This window comes from Chiloscyllium plagiosum, unplaced genomic scaffold (assembly GCF_037043375.1).
Source record: "Chiloscyllium plagiosum isolate Xiang-an unplaced genomic scaffold, Cpla_swu_hap1 HiC_scaffold_53X, whole genome shotgun sequence".
Lineage (NCBI taxonomy): Eukaryota > Metazoa > Chordata > Chondrichthyes > Orectolobiformes > Hemiscylliidae > Chiloscyllium > Chiloscyllium plagiosum.
The window spans coordinates 22,442,587-22,469,526 of record NW_028270191.1 but is presented as its reverse complement, the minus strand read 5'-3'; the positions used below and the strand labels follow the sequence as shown (position 1 = coordinate 22,469,526).

Below are 26,940 nucleotides of genomic sequence, written 5' to 3'. Positions count from 1 at the left end.
GAGGGGGCATAAGGGGCAACTTTTTCACACAGAGGGTGGTGTGTGTATGGAATGACCTGCCAGAGGAAGTGGTGGAGGCTGGTACAATTACAACATTCAAAAGGCATCTGGATGGGTAAAAAATAGGGAAGGGTTTACAGGTATATGGACCAAATGCTGGCATGTGGGACTAGATTTATTTAGGATATCTGCTCGGCATGCACAAGTTGGACTGAAAGGTCTATTTCCATCCTGTAGATCCTGTTGAAAAGAAATAGATGAATATAGCTGGCAGGTGCTGCCAGGAAAAGGGGTCAGATGTGCAAAATGATAGGGTGGCATCATACTCTTTTTGATAGCTGGCAGTGTGGAAGAAATGGCTGTGAGATGGTACCCCAATGATTATACTCTTCAATTTCTCTCTTTCTTCCTTTTCCTGATTTACAGTTTCTCTGCAATGTTGCTCGTATGCTTGATCGAGAAAATCAATGCAAAATGCCTGTTCAAACCATCTGCCATGCCCCTGTTTTTCATTAGTCATTCCCCGTGACTCACTTTCTACAGGACCAATGCTCACTTTCATTTTTTGAAAATCTATTGAAACTATCTGTTTTGATATTTCTAGCTAGCTTTCACTCCTGCACTAATTTTTTTCCTTAATGACCTTCTCGCTATTCCTTTCTGTTTTCTATTTTCAGTCCTATCTGCTAATCTTTGTGCAATTATATGTTCTTGTTTTAAGTTTCATACAATCTTTAACTTTTATGGTGAGCCACAAATTGTGCTTCTGCCCCTTGGAATTTTTCTTGTTGGAATGTGTGTATTACGGAATATGTCCACCACTGCATCTCTATTGACCTATCCCTTAACATGGTTTGCCAGTTCACTTTATCTGTTTTCATGCTTTCATAATTGCTCTTATTTAAGTTTAAAATACTAGTTGTGGACCCATTCTTCTTATCCTCAAACTGAATGTAAAATGCAATCATATTATGATCACTGCTCCCTTAAGGTATCTGCGCCATACAATTAATTATTGATTGAATCTCATTGCACAATAGCTGGTTGGCGCCAGAAAAGTTACCCCAAAACAAAGGTGAAAATGATGAGCATCACAAGTTGATTTCTTCATTCAATGTACCAGACTGCTCAGCCACAGCCTCAGACAGCAAACTTCTCATCTAAAAAGTTCCCAATCTACTTTATCCCATCACAAGTGCAGCAAAGCAGATACCAAACATGGTGCCAAAGGGAATGAGGGAAGAAAATGCAGACATCAAGTGCAGACATGATGGGCCAAACAGCCACCTCCTGTGCTGTTACAACTCTGATTCTGGAAATGGTTAATTTTTTTCACACACTTACTTCCAATTCACTGAGGAATGGCTTTGCTGGATGCTTCCTAGATACATGTGCCTCCTACTAGATGTGGCTGATACACCACAACACTATTGACCTTCTCTGTTCCCCTCTCCCTCTGCGACCAATCATGCATATGTAGTGACACTGCTGCCAATGACAGCTTGGCACAAGGGGGAACTGTGGGCATGAAACTCATTCTGTTCACTCCATGGCAGTGTTGTTTTCCTAAACCCAGCTGTGTCATTGGGGTAAAGGTGGCACTGTTGGTGCTCAGAGGGAAGGAGACTGCCAGATTCACCATCTGTCATGGTGCTGCCCAACCAACATCTGTAAAATAGAGGATCTGGTCATTCCTTGCATGTGTCAGCCAGCACTCAGGTCGCACTCTCACCTCTGTGCTGTAAGGTTCCACATTAAAAAATCAGGGCTTGGGCACAAAAATCGAGGCTGATACTTCAGTATAGCACTGAGAGAACGTGAGACCCTAATAGGTGCGATCTTTCAGAAGAGGAATTAAACTGAGGCACTTTGGGAGATCCTGAGGTTTTGGAAGAAGCAATAAACGCAAGTCTGTGCGTGTCTTTGTTTTATCTCACACAAGTGTCTTAGATGGGGCAGAAGTAGGCCACCCAGCTGCCTGCATAGTATGCACTGGGCAGAAGAGTTGGAATACATACAGTGAAAAGAATGTCACTGAAAAGAAAGCAGTGAAGAAATCCCACTTGCATTAAACAAGTTGCCTTAGGAATTCTGACTGATAGGAAACGCTAAGCTACACATCATCTGCTGCTTGGCTAAATGAATTACTCAGGTATGTTTCATCAGTGCTGCAGTGAATTGTCAATGTCTTTTCTTGTCACTAATGCACAATGTTATCTGGTAAGTGGAATAAGGACGATGGCAATGACTGAAGACACCGAATGCAGTACGGGACACAAGCTGCCGATTGAGCAGCTGAAGAGAGCCAGCTGGCTGTAGGTGCAGCAGGGATTAACTGGCACCTGTTTTTGAAGCATCGCCTCCGTTTTGTTCCCGTCCTGCAGTTTTGTTGCTTTTTCACCAATGCTGTTCAACTAAAACCACTTTGATGCAGACTACCCTGGGCTGAAATTAATTGCGGTTCATCAGAGAATGGAGGAAGAGAAAAATAAAATGGAACAAAGCCATAAGGAACAACATTAGTGCTTGGCAGCGAGTTATTTATAAGGTGGGGATAGATGGCTGACCAGGGAGTGCTATCTGTGACGAAAATAGGGAATATGGGGTGACAAAACAATCTCACGTTGTTTGCAAATCTGGAGTCAATTGATTTTTCACTGGATCTTTGACCAGACATACCTAAAAATGAGCTGTCAACCCTGGTGAAGCTACCAAACAGGACTACTTGCAAGCCATACAGCATAAGCAGCAAGTGATGGACAGAGCTAAGCAATCCCACAACCAACGGATCAGACCTAAGCTCTGCAGTCCTGCCACATCCAGTCGTGAATGGTGGTGAATGATTAAACAACTCACTGGAGGAGGAGGAGGTGTCACAGATATCCTCATCCTCAATGATGGAAGAGCCCAACACAGCAGTGCAAAAGATAAGGCTGAGACTTTCACAGCAATTTTCAGCCAGAAGTGCTGAGTGGATGATCCATCTCGGCCTCTTCCAATGTTCTCCAGCATTACAGATACCAGTCTCCAGCCAATCCGATTCACTCCATGTGATAACCAGTTTGGGTTCCGCCAGGGCCGCTCAGCTCCTGACTTCATTACAGCCTTGGTTCAAACATGGACAAAAGAGCTGAATTCCAGAGGGGAGGGGAGAGGGACAGCCCTTGACATCAAGGCTGCATTCGACCGAGTGTGGCATCAAGGAGCCCGAGCAAAACTGGCATCAATGGGTATCGGGGGCAAACTGTTCAGTGGTTGGAGTCCTACCTGGCACAAAGGAAGATGGTCGTGGTTGTTGGAAGTCAGTCATCTCAGCTCCAGGACATCTCTGGAGGAGTTCCTCAGGGTAATGTCCTCAGCCCAACTATCTTCAGCTGCTTCATCAGTGACCTTCCCTCCATCATAAGGCCAGAAGTGGGGATATTCGCCAATGAATGCACAATGTTCTGTACCATTTGCAACTCCTCCGATACTGACAAGTGGCAAGTAACAATGCCAGGCAATTACCATTTCCAGTTAGAGACAATCCCATGACATGCAATAGTGTTGCCATCACTGGAACCCCCACTATTGCCGTTGACCAGAAACTCAATTGAACCTGTCACATGAACACAGTGGCTACAAGAGCTGGTCAGAGTCTCGGAATACTGTGGCAACTAACTCACCTTCTGACTCCCAAAACCTGTCCACCATCTACAAGGCACACTCCTTACCACAGAGACTTGTGAGTTCTTGTGTATATTTAAGGCTGAGATAGATTCTTGATCAGTCGGGGAATCAAGGGTCACAGGAAAAGGACATTAAAGTGGCCGTGATTCTACTGAATGATGGCGTAGGTTCCAGGTGCCTATTTCTTACGGTCTTATGAATGAATAAAATAAAGCGACTCTCTCAATTCGGATGGAGTAATTTCAAATCTGGTTTATCCTAACATTTAACATGAATTTTAAATCAAGTGGTTCATAGTGTGTTCTGCATATGTTTTTTTTTCTTTGTAGGGTGCACTGGTGACATCTAATTGCCACAACATGGTAGACACTTGCATAATTGACTGGATATGCTAGAACATACAGTAATGAACTCTACAGCATGCAGCTTCTAAGACTCTCAGATCAAATAGGTGGTACCTGTTTCACCCCAGACAGGAAGGTAATCATCCTGCTGAATATCCAGCATCAGTTCCAGACCATTCCCAGTTCCCCCTTTCATCGTTGTCAGGATTGGTTGGTCTTTAGTCTGCCCGGAGTTAAAAGTGTAGCACTTGCCATACCTCGTAAACACCTGCAGGGAACACAACGGCTCGCATTAGACTTTGGAACAGCACACAGTTTACAAAACTGCACGCAAAAATGTACGCAGTCGAGCTTCTGAAATGGCAAAACTCTTTGGCTATTTTAAAAAGTGAAAAAAAAACGTTGACATTTGACATCGCCCAGACTACTGCAACAGTTCTGTGGGAGGGCCACATTATCCTGGGAGCTGTCTGTCAGATTTCCCATGATGTTGCCTGGTGTTATGATGAGGAAGGTGAAAACGATAGTAACCCACTGTTGGGACTCAGATAATACAACAATATTACTCTCGATGGTTATGGTACCATTCAAACTATTGGGATTAAAATATTAGCCTGGAAATCTCCCTTCTAACTATCTCTTTGTCCATTCACCATGTAATTCACATCATTGCATTTAAAAAGAGCTTTGGGGCCATTTAAGATACCTAATGTTTTCTGTCATGGTTGCTGCAAATAAGTGGAATTCCTGGACTTCACATGAATGCTTAAAGACTCCCCTCCTAAGGGATCCAAGATGCAGAGCTAGCCCACGGCTGAGCTATGTTTGATGATGGTCCAGAATGGTAAGTGAGTTAGTGAGAACTAGAGGTGTGCTCCCATTCCCCCCATCCCTGTGCTCCAAACTCCCCTGTCTTTCTACTCTAACTTTGCATCTAATCGTACTGGGCTCTGCTCCCTATCCACACCCCACCCCATACTCACATGTGCTCTCACAACACTCCTACTTCCCAAGTACTTTCCTTTGGTTCCTACTGTGCCCAGGCTCCTGTCGAGGGTAAAGCAGACTTAGCAGTGAGAAGCGGGCACAGCAGTCTCATTCATATCTGTAAGGAAATGCCCATTTTCTAAAAAATAAGTTTCCAGAAAACACTATTCAAATGCGATACTTTCAGGGGTTGGTTGCTGAGGTCGGAGATCGATGCTTGCAAGGTCTAACCCTGTAAATAAATACACAGCTGTGTGTAGTTCCCGACTTCAGTTCCATCCTTCACCAACTGGCTTTCTGGATTACAACATGCATGAATTGAGGAGTGATATCGTCACTAACTGTCCTCATGAGTCATACCAAACCTGATCCCTCATAATGACCAGAACTTGTCTATTTCTCTGGCCTTCAAAGCATGAACATTCTTCACTGCCAGCATCAAAAAAAAAATCCTTGTACATTTTCTGTTGTTTAGACAGGCGGTTAATCCAAGGCATGATGCACGGATAGCTCAAAAATTGAATACTTAATTTTCCTTAGTTTCACTAGGAATGTCCTGACAAGAAAACGTTACCACCTTATGTCAATGCTACATTTCTCTCCCTTCAATGCTTTTGTAACTGGATTGACAAGTTTTACTTGGAGCCTGTGAGAAGGGTGAGCTGATGGGGAAATTGTGAATGGTTTGAGAGGAACCGCACAGCTCTGCAGGCAGCAGCAATAAGCTTCCGACTGCATTTGCTTTAGACTGCAGTGAGTGCATTTACCATAAGATTCCTCAGTCCAATGGTCTAAGCAAGCTGGACAAATTTATTTCAAACCATTAACATAATTGTGATCAAAATATGTAACTAGCCTTGTTAAGAACAGTTTCATGTTGCTAAGTAACTCTCAGTGACTGGTTGTTATCAATAATGATTTCCTATATACCTGTATTCACCTTTGCTAACTGATACTAATATCAACAACTTGCCTTTTACAGTATCTTTAATGTAGTAAAACAGTCCCAAGGTGCTTTGCAGGAGCAACTGTCAAACAAAACTTGACACGTAAAGAGATATAAGGTAATGGGCTGCTCTCTTATTAGAGAGAGCTGACTGGCGGTAGTTTAACCTGAGGGTCACCACAACGCAGTCAGAGGGGAGAGGTTGAGATAAAGAATCCACATAAAGGGATTTGTGATTAGCTGCCCAAACCTTGGTGTGAAACACAGGTCAGAAGGAGGCTGTTAAAGAGCGGGGGGAGAGAAAGAGAAGTGGAAAGGTTTTGAGGTAGAATTCCAAAGCTGAAAGTCAAGATGGTTGAAGGTTCAGTTATAGCAAGAGTGATTAAAATTAGGATGCACGAGAGACCAAAGCTGGAGAAGAACTGATATCTCAGAGAGTTGTGGGACTGGAGGAGGTTACAGAGATAGGGAGGAGGTGAGGGGGATCGGAAAACAATGTTGATCATTTTAAAATTAAGGTATTGTTGTAGTGCAGTCATTTCAAGCTTCCTATCAAAATGGCACTTAAACCCTTGTAATTATTTTGAACCAATCTTCCAGACACAATGTGACACACTACTCAAACAGGCGAGGCTCGAACCCGGGTCTTCTACCTCCTAGAGGCAGGGACAGTTTACAGCACCACTAGTACCCTTGTGGAGCCAACACACAGGCGAAATTAATTGAAAAATCACTCACTTCGCACGATAAGTGGATCATTGAAAGAGGCAGTTCTTGCATGAGCAAATTAAATTTGACGTACTCAAGATCTCTGCCAGTCACTGTAGCTCGGGGAGAAGGGACAAGATCAAATGCAACTATCAAATGTAAGAGAAATGAACGTTCAGAAACTGGGCGCCTTTCTGCATTCCAGCAGTCAGTCGTGCCCCAGTGGTTCACGAAAAATTATTTGACTTAATGATAAATGAAACCAAAAGTCAAACCTCATCCCAGACTATTATCAGTCAAATACACTTAAAAAGGGGATCGACAGAACTCTTGATATTAATGCATCTGGAATGGGTGTTCTTGTTAATCCATCTCAAACACTTATTATCCATTGTTTAAAGGCAGAACTTAAAGTGGCAGTGCTCTGATGGCTCAGACTTTAAAGGCCATGGGCTCTACTCACACATAAGTTACTGCTTGCTCAGGTGGTTAGGAATGTTTTCATTTGACCCAGTGTCACAAAAATGGAAGCTAATCTGATCCATCTGCACAGAATTAAGACTAAATGGAAAGTAACCAGGGCACCTTTAAACTCTTCCGATTTCTGGCTACACTGAAAACTCTGCACAGCCCTGAGCGTGAGGAGGACAGAGCTTTGCACAGGTATATTTAAGACATGTACACACTTTGTTGCCAATCAGTTGAATGCAGGCAAAATGTTTAAATTATTCGCTTTTGTAGCACAGAAGAATATTTCACCCATTTGACATTGACATCAAATCAACTGCTTCAGATCTTAAGAAAATGCCTCACAGCTTTATGGTAAATGTCAATGCGATTAACTTACTTTTTTCTCCTCAGAACTGCATCCCCCCACCCCTCCATTCCTCTCTGAAGGTATTGTGATAGTCTGATGCTATTGTGGATAACACTGACAGTGTCAGCGACCCAGGTTCGATTGCATGCTCAGGTGACTGTCTATTTGGAGTTTGCACGTTCTCCCTGTATGGGTTTCCTCCACGTGCCTCAGTTTCCTCCCACAGTCACAAAGATGTGCAGGTGAGGTGGGTTAGCCATGGTGAAAAAACCTTGTACAGGTTTACAGGGATGGAGTGGGTCTGGGTGGGATGCTCTTCGCAAGTTTGGTGCACACTCAATGGGCCAAATGGCCTTTTTCTGCACTGTAGGGATTACACATGGACAAGAAAAGTGGGTTTCTCCTCTGTTTCTTTGCAAATTTGGAATATAGCTTCAGCTTGTTCACTGCAAAATATGTGCTCACTATCCAAGCAAATGGAGATACTGCCCTGGAAAAGTCTGTCAGGGAAAAGGTCAAACTCGATCTCCTGATACTTTGTTCCACCCGCAGAAAACACATTTGTTTTTAAAGTCAAGGAGTAACTGAACACATCTGTCCCTTGAGGACGCAAGTCCCAAAATGGTCAATAATTGTCCGTATTCACTGTGGCGACCCATCAGCCTCAATTTTGTGCTCAAGTCTCTGGAATCATAGAAACTCTGTAGTGGGGAAACAGGCCATTCAGCCCATTGAATTCATACTGACCCTCTGAACATCATCCCACCCAATCCCTGTAACCCTGTATTTCCCATGGCTTACCCACCTAGCCTGCTCATCCCTGGACACTATGGCACAATTTATCACGGCCAATCCATCCTAACCTGTACAGCTTTGCACTGTGGGAGGAAACTGGAGTTTCCAAAAGAAACCCAGCAGACACAGGGAGAACATGCCAGCTCTGCACAGACAGTCACCTGAGGCTGGAATTGAACCTGGGTCCCTGGTACTGTGAGGCAGCAGTGCTAACCACTGAGCCACCATGTCACCCTCTCCCCTTATCTGGATTGAGACTTAAACCTACAATTTCGGAACCAGAGAAAGAGTTCTACCAACTGAGCTACAGCTAATATCTTGGCTCCATAAACCATATATGAGGTACGTAGTTTAATATATTGGCCAGTTCTGTAGCAAAGACATTGTCCTTTCTTGCTATTTTCATCACTGCATATTTTCTCCAGAGATGGGCCACACAATGGAGCAGAGTAACGTTCAGACTCCTCCTGCAGCTTTTGATAGCTTACCCATCCTTCTCTCTGCTGGGGAGTGCAAAAGGAGAAAATACGCATTAAAACTAAAGGCAAAACTTTGAAATAAAGACCGGCACATGGATATAAATGAAACGGATGCTGCTCTTTACTCCTTAACCAACTTGATTTAACAACCTCCAAAAAAAACCCAACATAATTGGCCAGGTTTTCTCATTTCATTTAACACTGCATAATTGAAAGACTAATTAGAGAGCTGAAATAAATGGCACTTTAATAAATGTCACATAATGTTCATGGAATCTAAAATATGTAATCTTTTAATAGAATGATACCTCCTAATAACAGGACTGGATAATGTTGTCAAAAATAATTACAGCTCATCGAAATATTTTGGAAGGAATCACTAAGAGCCTGGATTCAGCGGTCGCGTAGACTCCTCTGCCTCTGGGACTTGGGCTTGAATCCAATCCCATTCCAACAAGACGGGAGGCTGCATGAGCTGCTGATGTCTTAAATGAAATGATTCTTGGCAGCATGGAACTTAAATGCTGTTAAAAGGAGGCATGAAATCAAAGTTTGTTGTCTTGCAGTCATCAGGACAAAAATGCTAGAAAACCAACTTTGGAAAAAGAACAGAAATAATGAAACGTGAGAAGTTGGGTGCTGACTGTTTGACAATACGTGGTGTAGATATTCAGCAGGGAACTGTGAGCTGTTGAGTTAACTGATTAAATTCAAACCAAGCAAGCTGCCTCTGATTGGTCAGGGCATTGGTATGTGGATGCAGCAAGGGTTAGATGTGATTCCTTGTTGCCAAAAGGAATCTGTGCACACATTGCACCTTTTCTCTCTAAGGAAAGGGCTATCGAGTGAGCCAACTGCTGCTGCATTCCTGTGATGAAGGGGCTTATCTATTGAGAAAGGCTGAATAGGTTCGGCCTATAGATGGTTAAGGGGTGATCTGATCCAAGTCTTCAAGATATTAACAGGAAAAGGCAAGGTAGATAAAGATAACAGGCTGGGGCTGTTTTCCCTGGAGCGTCGGAGGCTGAGGGGTGACCTGATAGAGGTTTACAAAATTATGAGGGGCATGGATAGGATAAATAGACAAAGTCTTTTCCCTGAGGTCAGGGAGTCCAGAACTAGAGGGCATGGGTTCAGGGTGAGAGGGGAAAGATATAATATGAGACCTAAGAGGCAACATTTTCACACAGAGGGTGGTATGTGTATGGAATGAGCTGCCAGAGGAAGTGGTGGAGGCTGGTACAATTGCAACATTTAAGAGGCATTTGGATGGGTATATGAATATGAAGGGTTTGGAGGGATATGGGCCAGGTGCTGGCAGGTGGGACTAAATTGGGTTGGGATATCTAGTCGGCATGGACGGGTTGGATCAAAGGGTCTGTTTCCATGATGCACATCTCTATGACTCTATAAACTATTTCCACAGGTTGAGGATTCCAGAACTAGGGGCCATAGTCTGAGAATGAGGGCCAGACCGTTCAGGAGAGATGTTCGGAAGCATTTCTACACACAAAAGGTGGGAGGGGTTTGGAACTCTCTTCCATAAATGGCAGTGGATGCTGGATCAGTGTTCATGTTACATCTGAGATCGGCAACTTTTTGTTAAGCAAAAGGTATTAAGGGATATGGGCCAAAGACTCATTAAGTCAGACCACAAATCAGCCATGATCTTACTGAATGGCAAAACAGACTCAATGGGTTAAATGGTCAACTCTGTTCCGATATCCACTGTATTTTTAGAAGAATGAGATGTGATTTGATTGAAATATATAAAGTCTGAAAGGGATGAGGAGGGCTCTATACCAGGAGGGTAGTTCCATTTGTTGGACCGCAAGCAGGAGAGTGGAGCTGAGACCACAACCAGACCGGCCTGACCTTATCAAATGGCTGAACAGCCTGGAGGGGGTCAAATGGCCTTAACCTGCACCTATATTCCTGACCAATCAGAGCCGACTTGGCTGGTTTGAATTCAATCAGTGAACTTAGACAGTTAACAGGTCCTGCTGAATCTCCATGCCAACAGTAGTCAACCCTCTTCAGCATAAACTGTTGGTCGCTTTCTGAAGTTGATCTTCTTGTGTTTCAGTCCTGCTGAGGGCAAGACAAAAGTTTCAAAGTCATGTTTCTTTTGAGCAGTGTTCAAAATGAATCTCAACCTAGGTTACAGTGGACACTAGTTAGAGTCTGTATTTTGCTGCACTAAGTTGTCAATGTTACTCAGAGAGGCCCTGAGGATGACTAGTGGGGAACATCAAAATCACTCAAATCAGAACATTTGTCCATTATTCCACAGGACCTCTCACTACCAGAAACTCCCTTGTCAAGTTTAGCAGGTGTCAACTAAAATCTCCCCGACCCCACAATACATCTGAGCTCCATTTTCAAAGTCTGATACCATTCTAATTTAATCATGATTTGGAGGTGCCAGTGTTGGACTGGAGTGTACAAAGTTAAAATTCACACAACACCAGGTTATAATCCAACAGGTTTATTTGGAAGCACTAGCTTTCAAAGCGCTTCTCCTTCAACTGATGAAGGAGCAGCGCTCTGAACGCGAGTGTTTCTAAATAAACCTGTTGGATTATAACTTGGTGTGTGCGATTTTTAAATAATTTAATCATGTTTTAGTTCTGTTTTGACCAGCCCAATTTATTTATGATTTTTTTCTATCAGAATAGCTTACCAATTAGCACGACACAACACCAAGTTTGTGATGAAGAATCTTTGCTATCTGTCACTTGTCACATAGGGAGATTCTTCTGTGCTTTTTTTTTCAAATGCAAATTCAGTCACAGGATGAGCGATTAAAGACGCCAAATTAAAATTGCAAGTTGTTCATTTTCTGCAGAGCTCCTGATCCAAGCAGAACGTCTCTTGGTAACTTGCAAAATCTGCATTTATCATAATCCAACTGAAGCCTCCATGAGCCTCTGATCACTGAGTGCTGTGCCACTTGCAAAACTCATACACCCAGACTATTTGCTGAGCAATGTATCCATTTTAAAGGCTGCAGTACTAATTTGAAATTGAAACGTAAAGAGCTTTGAGCCAGTGCAGGTTTGAATCCAATCCAAACTGACAGGATGAAGATTTCTGCACAGCCTCTTCCAAAATCCTGCAGTAAGTCTCACTAAGCTATACACGCCTGATCCTGGATACAATATCCAGCTCTTGTTGAGCAGTCTGAACAGTAGTTGGACAGACACTTAGCCTTATGTCTTAAGCCTGCAGTTCCTTCCTTCTCACCATTGGCTTTTACTGGAAAATATGCACAACTGGATGTTCATCTGAAGACAAGTGTTGGAGTTGGATTGATGCCCTTCATGGTCAAATAACTTGTCAATGCTCACACAATGAAACAAGCGAGACACTATAGGCAGAACAACAGCCATGGATGTGAGCCCCAGTATTCACAGTGAACTCAGAATAGAGAAGTGGCCAACAATTGGAAGCAAAATACCATATCATTGAATCCCTACAATGGAGAAACAGGCCATTCAGCCCAACTGTCTGAAAAGCATCCCATCCAGACTTGCCCTGCACCTCCCATGGCTAATCCAATGAACCTACATATCCCTGGACACTATGGGCAATCCACCTAACCTGCACATCTTTGGACTGTGGGAGGAAACGCACACAGATACATGGAGAACATGCAAACTCCACACATACAGTCACCCGAGGCTGGAATTGAACCTGAGTCCCTGGCGCTGTGAGGCAGCAGTGCTAGCCACTGTGCCTCCCCCCACCTTACCAGCATAAGTAATCAGCCAAGTTCCATGAGGGACTACACGCATCTTAGAGAGAGACAGAGACAATCGTTTATGTACCTTTGAGGAACAACACTTCACACTGAGGGAGAAGGGCAGGCTCCAAGTCTATCTCAGCCCGAATGGGAATTTCTGCTCCTCTTCTTGTGTTATTCTGAATCACACGCACACGATCGAGGCAACTGAACAAACTAACTGCCTTGTTGCACTGACGTAACGTGGTGGGTCAGCGGTTAGCACCACTGCCTCACAGTGCCATGGACCGGGTTCGAATTCAGCCTTGGGTGGCTGTCTGTGTGGAGTTTGCACATTCTTCCTGCGTTTGCATGGGGATTTCCTCCAGCAATCCAAAGATGTGCAGGTTAGGTGAATTGCCCATAGTGTTCAGGGATGTGTAGGCTAGGTGCATTTGTCAGGGGTAAATGAAAGGGAATGGGTCTGGGTGGGATACTCTTTGGAGGGTCGATGTGGACTTGTTGGGCCAAAGGGCCTGTCCCCACACTGTAGGGATTCTATGATCCTGCAAAGCATGGTTTCGACATTTAATCAAGTGGAGAAAGTGATTGTAGAATTTCTCATCAGTTCAGTATTCCTATTCCCAACAGTCGAAGTGGTGAGAATTCCACAATCCAAACTTTAATAAGACATCAAACACATGACAGTGTCCAATCTAGGTTTGCTTCACTGTGCCCTGCATTTCCATATCCTGAGCGCAGACAGGGCCTTAGTTTAATATCTCATCCAAACGATGATGCACTGAACACATTCGGAGAGTGGAGGAAAGGAGTCCTGCATCCATTCCGCCTGCTCACAATCCTGATGTGCCATACATCATAACATACGGACCTAATCCCTACCCCACATAGAGCCATGGGGACTCCCGGAGGAGGATAGCAGAAGCTGGATGTTCCAGGGAGGGGGGGTGGGGGGGGCTCGTATCAGACTGGGGAGATTGCTGCAGACCCCACAATGCTCTCAAAGTTAAAAAAATACAGCACCTCTCTCATGATCCGTGGTCCCGTTGCTTGAGGCCATATCAATGCAGCACTCTAAATTTCCTATGAGGCACCTCCACCCTCTTCCTGGGCAGTCACGTCTACATATTCACCATCCTCAGTGCAAATGAGTTCAATCTGCAGTGTCACCAAAGCAAAATACGAGAATGGAAATCAAGGATGGAAATGACCAGTTGTGTCTGGCTGTCACCCTTTGGAATGGGATGGAGCAGTTTTTGTCACTGCAAATTTCCTCCAATATAGCAAGCAACACTGACTATTTGGACCTCACATTTAATTGCTTGTCATGTTCAAATTGCTCAAAAGGCTACATGCTATCATTACAACAATAACTTGCAGCTATATAGCGCCTTTAACATCGTTCAGCTTCACCCGAGCATCAAGAGTAATACAAGAAGATGTCTGAGCAAAATACCAGACAGCTGAAAGAGAAACTCAGCAGAACTGGCAGCATTTGGAGAGATAGAAACTGAGTTAACATTTCAGGTCAATGACTCAAATGTCCATCTGCTTGCTCAATTCATTTCTCACCTGTTCCAGGTAGGAAATGCTGCTTTGCTTGCTTCACCCATCCCAGAACTGAAATAAACAAGCATTTGGCTCAAATATTGCTTACATTCCAACTATTGTGATCAAAGAACCCAGTGCAGAATTTGAACCTATCTTCACTGCTCTATTGGTCAGTTGAACCAACAAACAGAAAGGAGGAGCATTTGACAATCATAAAAATTGTCCTGCTATGCTTTGCTTGGGAGAGTTTTAGTGAATGAGATGTATTTTTACAGCAATACACAAATTGACCAAACCTACAGTACGCACACATATAATTCTCTGTAGTATTTTTATACCAGAGCTGACCAGGAATATGGTCAGAATAAGGAATTGCGAAAGCAAATTTCTCTTGTAGTGATTAGGCCCTGTGTTCTAAGATTGACCTTCAACATTAGAGGCAGTAAATTAGGCATCAGTTGAAACGCAAGTTGAATATTGTCAGGACGAGATTATACAGAGTGTCAAACACAGTTTGTAATTCAGTGTTCATTCTTTGAAAGTACTTCTACTGTGTAGTGATATTTACATTACAAAGCAGAGGTAAACTTAATTCAAATTCAAGCATGGAAGGGAAGTCCAATTATCAAACAAAAGTCTTTGCAGCGCATCCCCACAAGGTGGCCATTTGAGGGAAATGTGTCCAACTGTGTATATAGTGCTTACTCAGTAAACTAATTTGTGTAGAGAACAATTTAAATAGAACATATTCATCAAACTAAATACCACACAATGCCACTTGTAATCCTGGAGCAAGCGCTGTCCTATCTGAATGACAGCAGAGGTGTATTGATGGCTTGCTGTTCTGTACTTTCATTGAAAAATAGTTCCTCGGGAGATTAAATGAATAGGTCTTTGATCTGGAAGCCAAGTTTGATGGATTAATGGTCTTTTCTCATTCCAGCCTCTCTCATGCAAGGAATGGAGGGAAAAACTCTCCGGTGGTTGGAGTCATACCTGACACATAGGAAGATGGTCGTGGCTGTCGGAAGTCAGTCATCTCAGCGCCAGGTCATCTCTGCAGGAGTTCCTCAAGATAGTGTCTCAGGCCCAACCATCTTCAGCTGCTTCATCAATGACCTTCCCTCCATCATAAGGTCAGAAGTGGGGATGCTCGCTGATAATTGCACAATGTTCAGCACCATTTGCAACTCCTCAAATACTGAAGCAGCCTATGCTCAAATGCAACAAGACCTAGACATCACTTGGGGTTGGACAATAGATGAAAGTGACCTTCATGCCATGCAAGTGCCAGGCAATGACCGTCTCCAACAAGAGGAATCTAACCAGCATCTTTTGTTGTTCAATGGCATTACTATTGTTGTATCCCCCAATATCAACATCCTGGGGGCTACACTTGACCAAAAACTGAACTGAAGCAGCCATATAAATATAGTGGGTGTAAGAGCAGGACAGAGGTGAGGAATACTGCGGTAGGTAACTCACCTCCTGACTCCCCAAAGCCTGTCCACCACCCACAAGGCACAAGTCAGGAGTGTGAAGGAATACCCACTTGCCTGGATGGGTGCAGCTCCAACAACACTCAAGAAGCTTGACACCATCCAGGACAACAGACTTGAGCTGAAAATCCAGCAGTAGTGAGGTGCCATCTTTCGGGTGAGACAATAATTCAAAGCCCCATTCATCCACTCACATGAAGATCACAGATCTTTTTCTTTGAAGAATAGCAGGAGAGCTTTGCTTGGAATCCACACCAACACGTATCTCACAAGCAACATCACTAAAACCGAGCATATGGTCATAAATCTCATTGCTGTTTGTGGAAGTTTGAAGCCTAAGTAATTCTGACTCAGCTCAGTTGCTGAGAGTAAGTGACTCTGAATGAACTTATTTCTTGGTCACTGGGGTCGCCTGTGTGAAGGGTTATGACTGAGGCCAGATAGCATATCCTGGCCATCACTTCCCCATTGCCACAGGTTTTGATATGTCTGTTGTGGTTGATGCCTTGCTCAAAGGTGAGTACAGAAGAAAGTGAAAACTGCAGATGCTGGAGACCAGAGTCAAATAGTGTGGCGCTGGAAAAGCACACCAGGTCAGGCAGCGTCCGAGGAGAAGGAGAGTTTCGAGCACTTCATCAGGAATTCTCATTGAAGAACTTGTGCTCGAAACGTCGACTCTCCTGCTCCATGGATGCTCCCTGACTGGCTCTGCTTTTCCAGTGCCACACTTTTTGACTTAACGGTGAGGATCTTTATGTGGGTTGGGTTTGTGCAGAGACCTCTTTCACTCCCTCATCCAAGGTAGCTCATACTAAACAAGTCACTATCATGATTAACAGTCCCTCCAAGACCAGGTGACTCTCTCCCAGTCTCAGGCTGAGTCCGTAAGTGGCTGTAGAGACCAGTGTGGCTACCACGGGCTCTGTTACACTTGGGACAGGTGGTGGTCGCGGGAAGGGGGTGGGTGGGATGTTGGTGTGGCAACGCACTCCTTTATCTCTTTTTCCCTGGCTTCCACTTTTCCCTGACAGCAGGTCTCGAGGTGCTTGACACCTTCCAGGATGCTCCCCCTCCACTCCGGACAGTCTTGGCCCAGTGATTCCCAGGTGTCTGCGGGAATGCTGCCAGTGAGGCCTTGACGGTCTCCCTGAAGTGCTTCCTCTGTCCACTTGGGGCTTACCTGGTGTTTTGGAGCTGGGAGTAGAGTACCCAGGTTAGATCTCACGGAATACAGGGAGAACTAGCCATTTGGATACAAAACTGGCTTGAAGGTAGAAGAAATAGTGGTGGAGGGTTGTTTTTCAGACTGGAGGCCTGTGACCAGTGGAGTGCCACAAGGATCGGTGCTGGGTCCAGTACTTTTTGTCATTTATATAAATGATTTGGATGTGAGCATAAGAGATATAATTAGTAAGTTTGCAGATGACACCAAAATTGGAGGTGTAGTGGACAGTGAAGAAGGATACCTCAGATCACAATGGGATATTGATCAGATGGGCCAATGGGCTGAGGAGTGGCAGATGGAGTTTAATTCAGAAAAGTGTGAGTTGCTGCATTTTGGGAAAGCAAATCTTAGCAGGACTTATACACTTAATGGTAAGGTCCTAGGGAGTGTTGCTGACCAAAGAGACCTTGGAGTGCAGGTTATAGCTCCTTGAAAGTGGAGTCGCAGGTAGATAGGATAGTGAAGAAGGCATTTGGTGTGCTTTCCTTTATTGGTCAGAGTATTGAGTATAAGAGTTGGGAGGGCATGTTGCGGCTGTACAGGACATTGGTTAGGTCACTTTTGGAATATTGCGTGCAATTCCAGCAATTTATTTATGCTGAGGAGAAAAATACACAGGAGTTCAAAAGGCAATTCAATACAAAGCAAGATAATTAGCCTCCTGTGTAATGCTGTTTGCCAATGAGCAGCACAAGGTGATTTGAGGACAAAAGGGTTCTCGCAGGTTACTGAGGAGTGACATCCCACATTTAGCAGGATTAAATTCCCTACAGTGTGGAAACAGGCCCTTTGGCCCAACAAGTCCACACTGACCCTCCAAAGAGTAACCCATCCAGACCCTCTGACTAATGCACCTAACACCATGGGCACTTTAGCATGGCCAATTCACCTGACCTGCACATTTTTGGATTGTGGGAGGAAACCAAAGCACCGAGAGGAAACCCACACAGACACGGGAGAACGTGCAAACTCCACACAGACGGTCGCCTGAGGCTGGAATCAAACCTGGGACCCTGGTGCTGTGAGGCAGCAGTGCTAACCACTGAGCCACCATGCCACCCTAATGATGTGGTGACATCATCCCCAGGATGATATCACCAAATCTCAGCAGATTCCAAGCAACTTCAGCAGAGCACTGTCCCTGCTGAAGAGCTAAACCTGGAGCAGTCAGTTAGTTGTAGCCTTGTAACTTCCAGTAACTCTCTCACACTGACTGACAGACTGAACACCATAAGCCTCTATCTTTTCCTGGGGCTTTTCCCAATAGATACACACATTGCAATCACAAGGTTTGATGTGTGTCAGCTGAACATCTGTACAGTCCCAACTCACGCCATCCACTGCTGCAGGCCTCTGACTGAGTTTCCTACCAGCCAATCAAGGGAGATTATTATTCGTTAAACACCTTATTAGCAGCCCAACCTGCCTTATATGATTATATTCCCTACAGTATGGAGACAGGGCCTTTGGCCCAGCAAGTCCACACCGACCGTCCGAAGAGTAACCCACCCAGACCCATTCCGCTACCCGATATTTACCCCTGACTAATGCACTGAACACTATGTGCAATTTAGCATGGCCAATTCGCCTGACCAGCACATCTTTGGACTGTGGGAGGAAACCAGAGCACTCGGAGGAAACCCATGCAGGTACGGGGAGAATGTGCAAACTCCACACAGTCACCCGAGGCAGGAATCGAACCCAAGTCTCTGGCGCTGTGAGGCAGCAGTGCTAACCACTGAGCCACCATGCCACCCCAAACGTGCCAAACAGGCTGGTTGGCAAGGTTTCTCAGCACAGAGCGGGCACCTGGCGACTTCAGCTTGCCTCCTGCATTGAAGGATCACTATGTCGTGTCTGACCAAACAGCATCTCAGGGCATGAGCCACTGGCACCAGCCACACGCACTCCTTGTCCCATGGACATTGGCAACCAGCATTTGCCAACCACTCAGGATTCCCATGACACCTTTCCAAACCACTTGCAAGGGCTCAGGGTGACAGCACCATGCTGAGTCACAGCTGACATCAAAAAGATACAAGAATAAAATATTATGCAACCATTTCTATTCAAATAAGAAACAGTGCAAATAATTACAGTTTGGCATAAAGTAACCGACTGCCCAAAGGCATTTGCTGAAGATTATTTTGATACCGCCCAGCCTCTCAATTAAGAGCTTGATGAGATTGCCTCACCTTTGGTCACTCCTGTGGACAGGATAAAAGACTGAACAGGTCCATGCGAACAAACAGAGAAAGAAGATGTCATTTTTACTGGCCTCGCTCAGCATTAATCACACAATGCAGGATGTCTGAGCAGCCAGAACAGTGCATTGTAAAAGTGAGTTCTTACTTCTAGCTGGCAAAGTTTAATACAGTGATAACTCAAGAGTCAACAGTAGCCCTCTCCATTCTGTAACAGCAAATTACTGCAGGTGCTGGAATCTGTACTGAAAGCAATAAATGCTGGAGATCACAGCGGGTGAAGCAGCATCCATGGAGAGAGAGCAAGCTAACGTTTCGAGTTGAGATGACTCTTCATCAGAGCTGATGTGAAGTGTGGAGGGGGCAACATTTCTGTAATATTGGGTGGGGGGTGGGGAGGTGTAGTGCTGGGGGTGAGAAGGTGTTGATAGTACACATGAAGTGATTGGAATGCGTACACTTCTGAGGATCACTTGACCCGAAATGTTAACTCTGCCAGACCAGCTGAGCTTTTCCAGCAATTTCTGTTTTCGTTTCTGATTTGCAGCGCCCGCAGTTCGTTCCGTTTTTAGTTATCTTATGCATGCACATGATTGAGCTCTTCTGTGGTTTTGTCTCCCCACATGATTCAATTAAGAACAGAAAGTGTTTGAGAAGGGGAGCTTTGCTGATATTCTAAGCAGCAATGAAATCTCACCAGATGCTGGAGGTGGAACTGAGTGATGGTTGATAACTCTGGTCAGCTGGGCGAAGAAACAGTGAAGAGAAACTCATTGTGTTTAAATGGAGAGTCAGCAGTGCACTAAAAGTAAAGACTTTATTTGCTCTTATATGCATAACATAATCTCAAGTTTAATTCTGCTGAAGGTGTGTTTTGCAGAAATGCCTCAAGAAGTGGATCACAATGTTGCTTGGGAGTCTGAATGCTGTCCCTGCTTATATTGTTGGGCAGTTTCCACAGCTCTCAGGAAAACTGAATGAACAACTGTCTACTCACAGTCAAGGAAAGACTTGAAAGGATCCCCTTCTTCCTCCTAGACTTGCTTTAGCTTCCCCAAGATGCATCGGCACTATTTACTTCAACGACACCTCATGGGAGTGAGATCCACATTCCCACCACTCTCTGCATGAAGACATTTCCTCAGAATTCCCATTTGGATTTCTTGATGACGACTTTATATTCACAGCGTTAAGTCCTGCTTTTTACCGCAAGAGGAAACATCCTCTCCGTATCTACTCTGTAAGAAACTTTCATAGTCTTAAAAACCTCTTCCCAACATTGTTGTTGCTCATCCCTAATTGCCCCTTGAGAAGGTGGCAGTAAGCTGATTTCTTGAACCGCTGCAGTCCATGTGGTGTAGATGCTGTTAGGGAGGGATTTCCAGGATAATGACCCAGCAAAGGTAAAGGATAGGCAATATCCTTCCAAATCAGGATGGTGAAAGGCTTGGAAGGGAACTTCCGGGCTGCTGCTTCCATGTGTCTGCTGCCCTAGCCCTTGTCACAGGATTGGCAGGTGCTGTCGAAGGAGGTTTGCTCAAGTTGCTGCACTGCATCTGTGTGTCAGTGGGTGGATGGACGGGATAAATGTTGAAGATGGTGGGCGAGGTGCCCATCATGCTCACAGCTTTATCCTGAATGAGTGTTTTTGGAGCCGTTTTCATCCAGGCAAGTGGGGACTATGCCACCACACTTCGGACTCCTCGATTAGATCATCCAATTGCCCTCTTTCTCTCGCCCAAGGGTAAAGACGCCCTTTCTTTTCCTGACGTGTAAACCCACGTTTCATTTGGAATTCAAGAAGGAAAGAAATTGCTTACTTTTTTTTAAAACAAGGACCCGAATATGCTTTCAAGACAACCCAAATCACTTTACGAACAATGGGTTATTCTTGAAGGTTCAATCCTGTTCAAAGTCCCACTCCAAAAACGTGAGCACAACCTCAGGGAGTGCTGCACTGTTTGAGATGGCGTCTTTCAAATGTGATGACAAACTGAGGAGCCCTCTGCTTTCGAGGAGCATATGAAAGATCTGACCATGGTATTTCAAAGAATTGCAAAGCCCTTCCCCTCCTGTGGCCTGGCCAGTTTTTCTACCCCCAATCAACATCACAAAAGTAGGTTTAGCCATTGTCTCGTGGCTGTTTGTGGGTGCTTGCTGTGTCCACATTGGCCACGGGGTTTCCAATGTTAAACAGTGACCACACTTCAGAAACAAAGTTGGGAAATGAAAATGCCTCTAAATCTTCTTTGCTGAGCACAGACTGTTTATCTCAATGGGAGGTGATGACCTACCAGCATTATCGCTAGACTGTTATTCCCAAAACTCAACTAATGCCTGGGCACCTGGGTTCGAATCCTGCTATGGCAGATGGTCCACTAATGTCATTCAGGGAAGGAAATCCACCATCCTCACCTGGTCTGGACTCCATGTGACATCAGAGCCACAGCAATGTGGTTGACGCTCAATTGACTCTGAAATAGCTGAGCAAGCTACTTAGTTGTATCAATCGCTACAAAGTGTGGCACGGTGGCTCAGTGGTTAGCACTGCTGCCTCACAGTGCCAGGGACCCAGGTTCGATTCCAGCTACGGGTGACTGTCCGTGTGGAGTTTGCACATTCTCCCCACGTCTGCGTGAGTTTCCTCTCGGTGCTCTAGTTTCTTTCCACAGTCCAAAGATGTGCAGGTTAGGGTGAATTGGCCATGCTAAATTGCCCATAGTGTTCAGGGATGATAGGTTAGCTGCATTAGTCAGGGGTAAATATAGGGTAGGGGACTGGGTCTGAGTGGATTACTTTTCAGAGGGTTGGTGTGGACTTGTTGGGCCGATCGGCCTGTTTCCACACTGTAGGGATTCTCTGAACGTCTCAACAAAGAAATGAAACTGGACAGTCCACCTGGCATTGACTTAGGCATCAGAAAAGACAACAGCAGAAACAGCCCTGTTGACCCTGCAAAGTTCTTCTTACTGACATCTGGGGTCTAGTGCCAAAATTGTGAGAGCTGTCTCATAGACTACAGCCTGACCTGGTCCTACTCATGGAATCATACCTTATAGACAATATCCCAGATACCAACTTTACCATCCCTGGATACGTCCTGTCCCAGTGGCAGGACAGACCTAGCAGAGGTGGCAGCACAGTGGGATACAGTCAAGATACACTCAAGATACACTCAACATTGGCCCCATGAAGTCTCATGGCTACAGGTTAAAGATGGGCAAGGCAAACCTCCTGCTGATTACATGTCGTCCTCCCTCGGCTGATGAGTCAGTATTCCTCCATGTTGAACAACACTTGGAGGAAACGCTGAGGCTGGCAAGGGCACAGACTATACTCTGGGTGGGGGATTTCAATGTCCACCACCAAGAGTGACTTGGCAGCAGCACTACTGGTCGAGCTGGTCGGGGACAATAAATGCTGGCCCAGCCAGCGATGCCCACATCCCATGAATGAATAAAAGACATGTGCAGTGCATTTAAATCTGTTTCTGTGGCTGTTTGACGTGTTATTTTGAAGGGGACATTGTTTGAGCTGCCTGATGTACATGATTGCTACATGTCTCGCCTAGAGGAAGTGTCACAGTAAAATATTTTGGGAGGTCTGGAGGTTGCAAAAGCTATCATAAAATCGCAAAGAATTTCTATTTTTTGAACCACTGTTGCTATGTAAGCAAAGTACCAGAGACTCAGTCAATCATTACTCACTTGTAATAATGCATATTTCTCAGCTCAGCAGGCACTTAAAGCTGTGTGAGTAACAGCAGAAGATCATTAGCCCAGTCATGAATTGCTCAAAACAGTAGCAAATTCACAAAGTCTAGTTCACTAACAAAGCCATGAATTGCAGGCTGCTCCTACCAAGGCCAGGGGCTGTGTCTTTTTCTGGATCCCTCGATAACAACAACTGTGGTCCATCAAAAAGTGTTTGGACAAATGTTTACTGGATAAACAGGGTGGTAAAATGTGTTCTGAATCAGAGAAAACTCCCCCAAAAAAGCTTCACAATCTTCAGATGAGCGCAAAGCTCATGACAACAAGTGGCATGGCAGCATAAGATAGATATTGTAGAGGGAGATCATATAATGAAGCCCCTTGAAACATGTCAATAGCAGCTATTCAAAAATCAACAAGGTGAATAAAGCAATTGCTTTAGATTTCTCTGCGTGAGCACACCCAATTGTACAGCTGAAACCATTCTGCAAGTGGAGGCTGAGGCTATTTATGTGAGCAAATTGGAGCAGTTGTTTGTTTTTCCCATCTGGTGGAGAGAGGAAAAATGCGAGTGAATGCCCTTTTACAAAAGGCTACAATCTTCAACTAAAGGCCATACTTGATGACCAAATTGGAGCAACTTGAACTATGGGCAGCATATATGTCTGACCTCTGAATAGAACCTTTCAAAATGCTTCCACCTTGCGTTTCGCATTGATTTTTCAATGATCTCTTTGCTGATCTGTGGTAATCACCAGCGATCGTGAAATCTATTGTGAACCACACTTTGAAACAGCCTCTCCAGCTGCTGAAACATTTGTCCTTTACAGAAAAAAGGATGGCAAGCATCAGTGCCATAATTCACTCTATTAAAAAGTGCAACATACTTCACATGCCCCATAAGTAATAACTGACAAATGTCATAAAGATGTTCATTGAAGAGAAAAAAAAACAATGATGCAAAACAATTCGCAAGGAAGGTGTAGCGAGCAAAGATTTGGATGGAGGTGGCCCTATTGATTTGATCCTCCCAGAAAACCAGTTCAAATATCTCCCCATTACAGCCACAAACTGTTTCTTAAATGTATGGAGCAGCGAGGCTGATTACGAACTTTTATTAAAATGAGAGATTTGTGGTTACCCAGGAGAAAGAGAGAAAGAGCCAGAGACAGAGGAAGGAGAGCCATATAATGAAACAGAAGGCTAAAAACAGGAGAGAGAGATTGCGCGAGTGTGCATACTCTCTGACGTATTCTCTGTAACATCACGGGAGATTAGTACTGTATTATAGAAAAAACTGACAGTGCTCCTTGTGTACTCCTCTCTGTCACACTTTGATCTTTCAAACCAAATCTTGAGTTGCAACAGAAAGAAAAAAATCAAGAAATGAGGGAACTCACAGAATTCTGGAACCAGAATATCTACAGTTGCTTGATTGACTCTTGTATTGATTCAGCCAGTGTTTACCAAACTGCAGCCTTTTAATTGACCTTCTAGATGACAGTATGGTTTTCATCAAACACTTAAACATTGCAGCTTTAGAGACATTACATTTTACATGTTCTGATAACCCTGACCTCTCAAAATAGCACATATTTTGGTTGGGATTGGCTAATAAATATGAAAGTGGCTTGGATCTGATGCATGTCACCATCACCATTTGTTACAATAAAGCAACATTTTAAAGAGAGAAAGAAAGCAGCAAGGTGTAAGCAGTTATGATTAAATTGTGATTAACCTCTGCAATTCACATGCAGCTATAATTATCTAGAGTCGTCTATTTAAAGAAAGGGCTTCAATTTTCTTCTCAACCTCTCTCCCTCGTTACCTGTCTTTCTTCCTTTAGGACACCTACCTCTTTGACCCAAGCCTTTGGCCCTTGGCCTTAATATCTCCCATGGATATTACTACGATTCCTTGGAGACAAATAACACAAAAGAATGGAATTTTACAAACAGCCCCAATGGGGGAAAATCAGTGGACAAGATTTCACTTGCTAAAACTTTAATAACTGTGAAAATCAAACTGAAACGAACGAGAGTTAAATATGGACCAACTGTATTGAATAGAAACCATAAGTTATCACCAAAAGGACATGTTTCTACTGAATGCTAGTCTCCGGGTTTATGACAGTCCTGATGGCATAGCCTCCCCAGATTCCCTTTCAACATTCAAGAGCACCCTGACACGGTATGGTCGCCTCTGGTAAACAGAACACCCAGCTTCTCAGCAGGCTGAGCCACTCACGCAACTTTTCAGTATCTCTGTACAACTCTCTTTCCAAAGAAAAGCAACAGGATTATTTACAAGCCTGCCGAATCTGACTACTGGCTGAAATACACCGAACACCAAGACCCCCTGTGTTTGTTCTGACCGCATTCGATCTGCCAGCTTTATTTATTCTTCTCATGAGCAGGGAAATCAAACAGAGGCCGATCTCTCAGAAATCTGATGTCACAGCCAGCAATTCTAACGAACCCCGTGGATCCCTTCCCACAGAAAGCTGGATCTGCTTTCCGTTGCAGTTCAGTAGTCTCAAAAGATACAAGATTTGAATCACACTTTACAACTAGTTTTGCTTATAATGCTCCCATGAGTATTGCATTGAATGGAATCCTTTATTGCATTGAATGGGTCACATACAGTACATACGCATGTAAAAATCGAGTTTTTGAGACCAAGTCTTCAGACACGAAGTTTAGCTTTTGCACCAGTAATATTTTTGAGGGTTTGAAATCCAGCCCAGTTCTTGAGAGCAGCCAATAAAGATGCAGACCCTGGTCGCTGTCCGTGGTGCTGAACCTAATACAGTACATGATGTGGAGGAGCTGGTGGTGGACAAAGTTAAAAATCACACACCACCAGGTTATAGTCCAACAGGTTTATTTAGAAATTACTTCTAAATAAACCTGTTGGGCTATAACCTGGAGGTGTGTGACTTTTAACCTCGTACAGTAAGGTATAGTTGTCCCAGACCGTCCTGGAAGTCCTCAGCACATAAACAGGCCCTTTGGCCCACCTTGTCCATGCAGCCCAGTTTTCATAATTAATCCAATCCCATTTGCCTGAGTTTGGTCCATATCCCTCCGTACTTATCCCATCCATGCACCTGTCCAAATGTTTCTTAAATGATGAAACCATACTCACTTCTTCCACTTCTGCCCTCTAGAACCTTTTGTATCTCTCCCCTCTCACCTTAAACCTATGTCCTCTAGTTTTAGATTTGCCTACCATGGGGAAAAGCTGCCAACTTATCCAGGTATCTCATGATTTTATACATCTCTATCAGGCCACCCCTCAGTCTCCTACGCTCCAGGGAAAAAAAGTCCCAGTCCATCCAACCCTCTGACATGTCAATGAGAAAAGTACAATTGTAAAAAGGACTGCTTAATAGTCCCACCCAAATCTAGCACAAGGCATATGAGAAATGAAGGATTTTTGGGCCAAACGGTGAGAGTTAACTGTTCCACAAGATGAAGGGCTCCTGCCCGAAACATCGATTTTCCTGCTCCTCGGATGCTGCCTGACCTGCTGTGCTTTTCCAGCAACACACTCTCAACTCTGCAGACCTCTCTGTCTCCCTGTTCCACAAGATGGCCTATTCCTTGAATATACACAGTAAATAGCCACAGAAGTGTCCCTAAATACTTCACAGGCAATGAAGTACTTCCCAAGTGAAGTCAAGGTGAAATGTGGGAAATGCTGCAGTACGTTCATGCACAGCAAGCTTCTACAAACAGCACTATGGTCATGGCCAGATGATTTGTTCTTGCAATGTTGGTGGAAGGATAAACATTGCCCGGGAACTAGGGACAACTGCCCTATTCTTCTTTTAAATCGTACTGTTGGAGGGGGTGGGGAAGATAGTAGCATAGTGAGAATATCTTGGGACGAGTAATCCAGAGGCTAATACATTGGGAAACATGAGTACAAATCCCACTATGGTAGCTGGTAGAATTTATGGTTAATTACTTGAAAGTCAATCAGTGGGTCACAAAACTATTCATGATTTTTGTTAAAAGAAAACCCACCTGGTTCACTAATATGCTTTCGGAAGGAAAACCTGCCATTTAAGCCTGTACTCTTTGGATGTTTGAAAAATGAGAGGAGATCTAATGGAGGTATATAAGATTCTAAAGGAGATTGACAAAGTAGATGCACAAAGTATATGTAGGAAGATATAAAATTATGAAGGGAATAGATAAGATTGAAGCAGAGAGGCTGTTTCCACGGACGGGTGAAACTAGAAGGAGGGAGC

At 44.2% G+C, this 26,940-nt stretch overlaps 1 protein-coding gene across 3 annotated transcripts in view; it reads right to left on the bottom strand.

The window, feature by feature from the left end:
• LOC122543294 (acid sensing ion channel subunit 1b) overlaps positions 1-26,940 on the bottom strand; it is an 847,708-nt gene that overhangs the window by 81,592 nt on the left and 739,176 nt on the right. For all 3 annotated transcript variants that reach the window (XM_043681801.2, XM_043681800.2, XM_087985443.1), the window contains exon 2: positions 4,128-4,281. In XM_043681801.2, the coding sequence (XP_043537736.1) occupies positions 4,128-4,281 (154 nt within the window). The remainder of the gene's footprint in view (positions 1-4,127; positions 4,282-26,940) is intronic.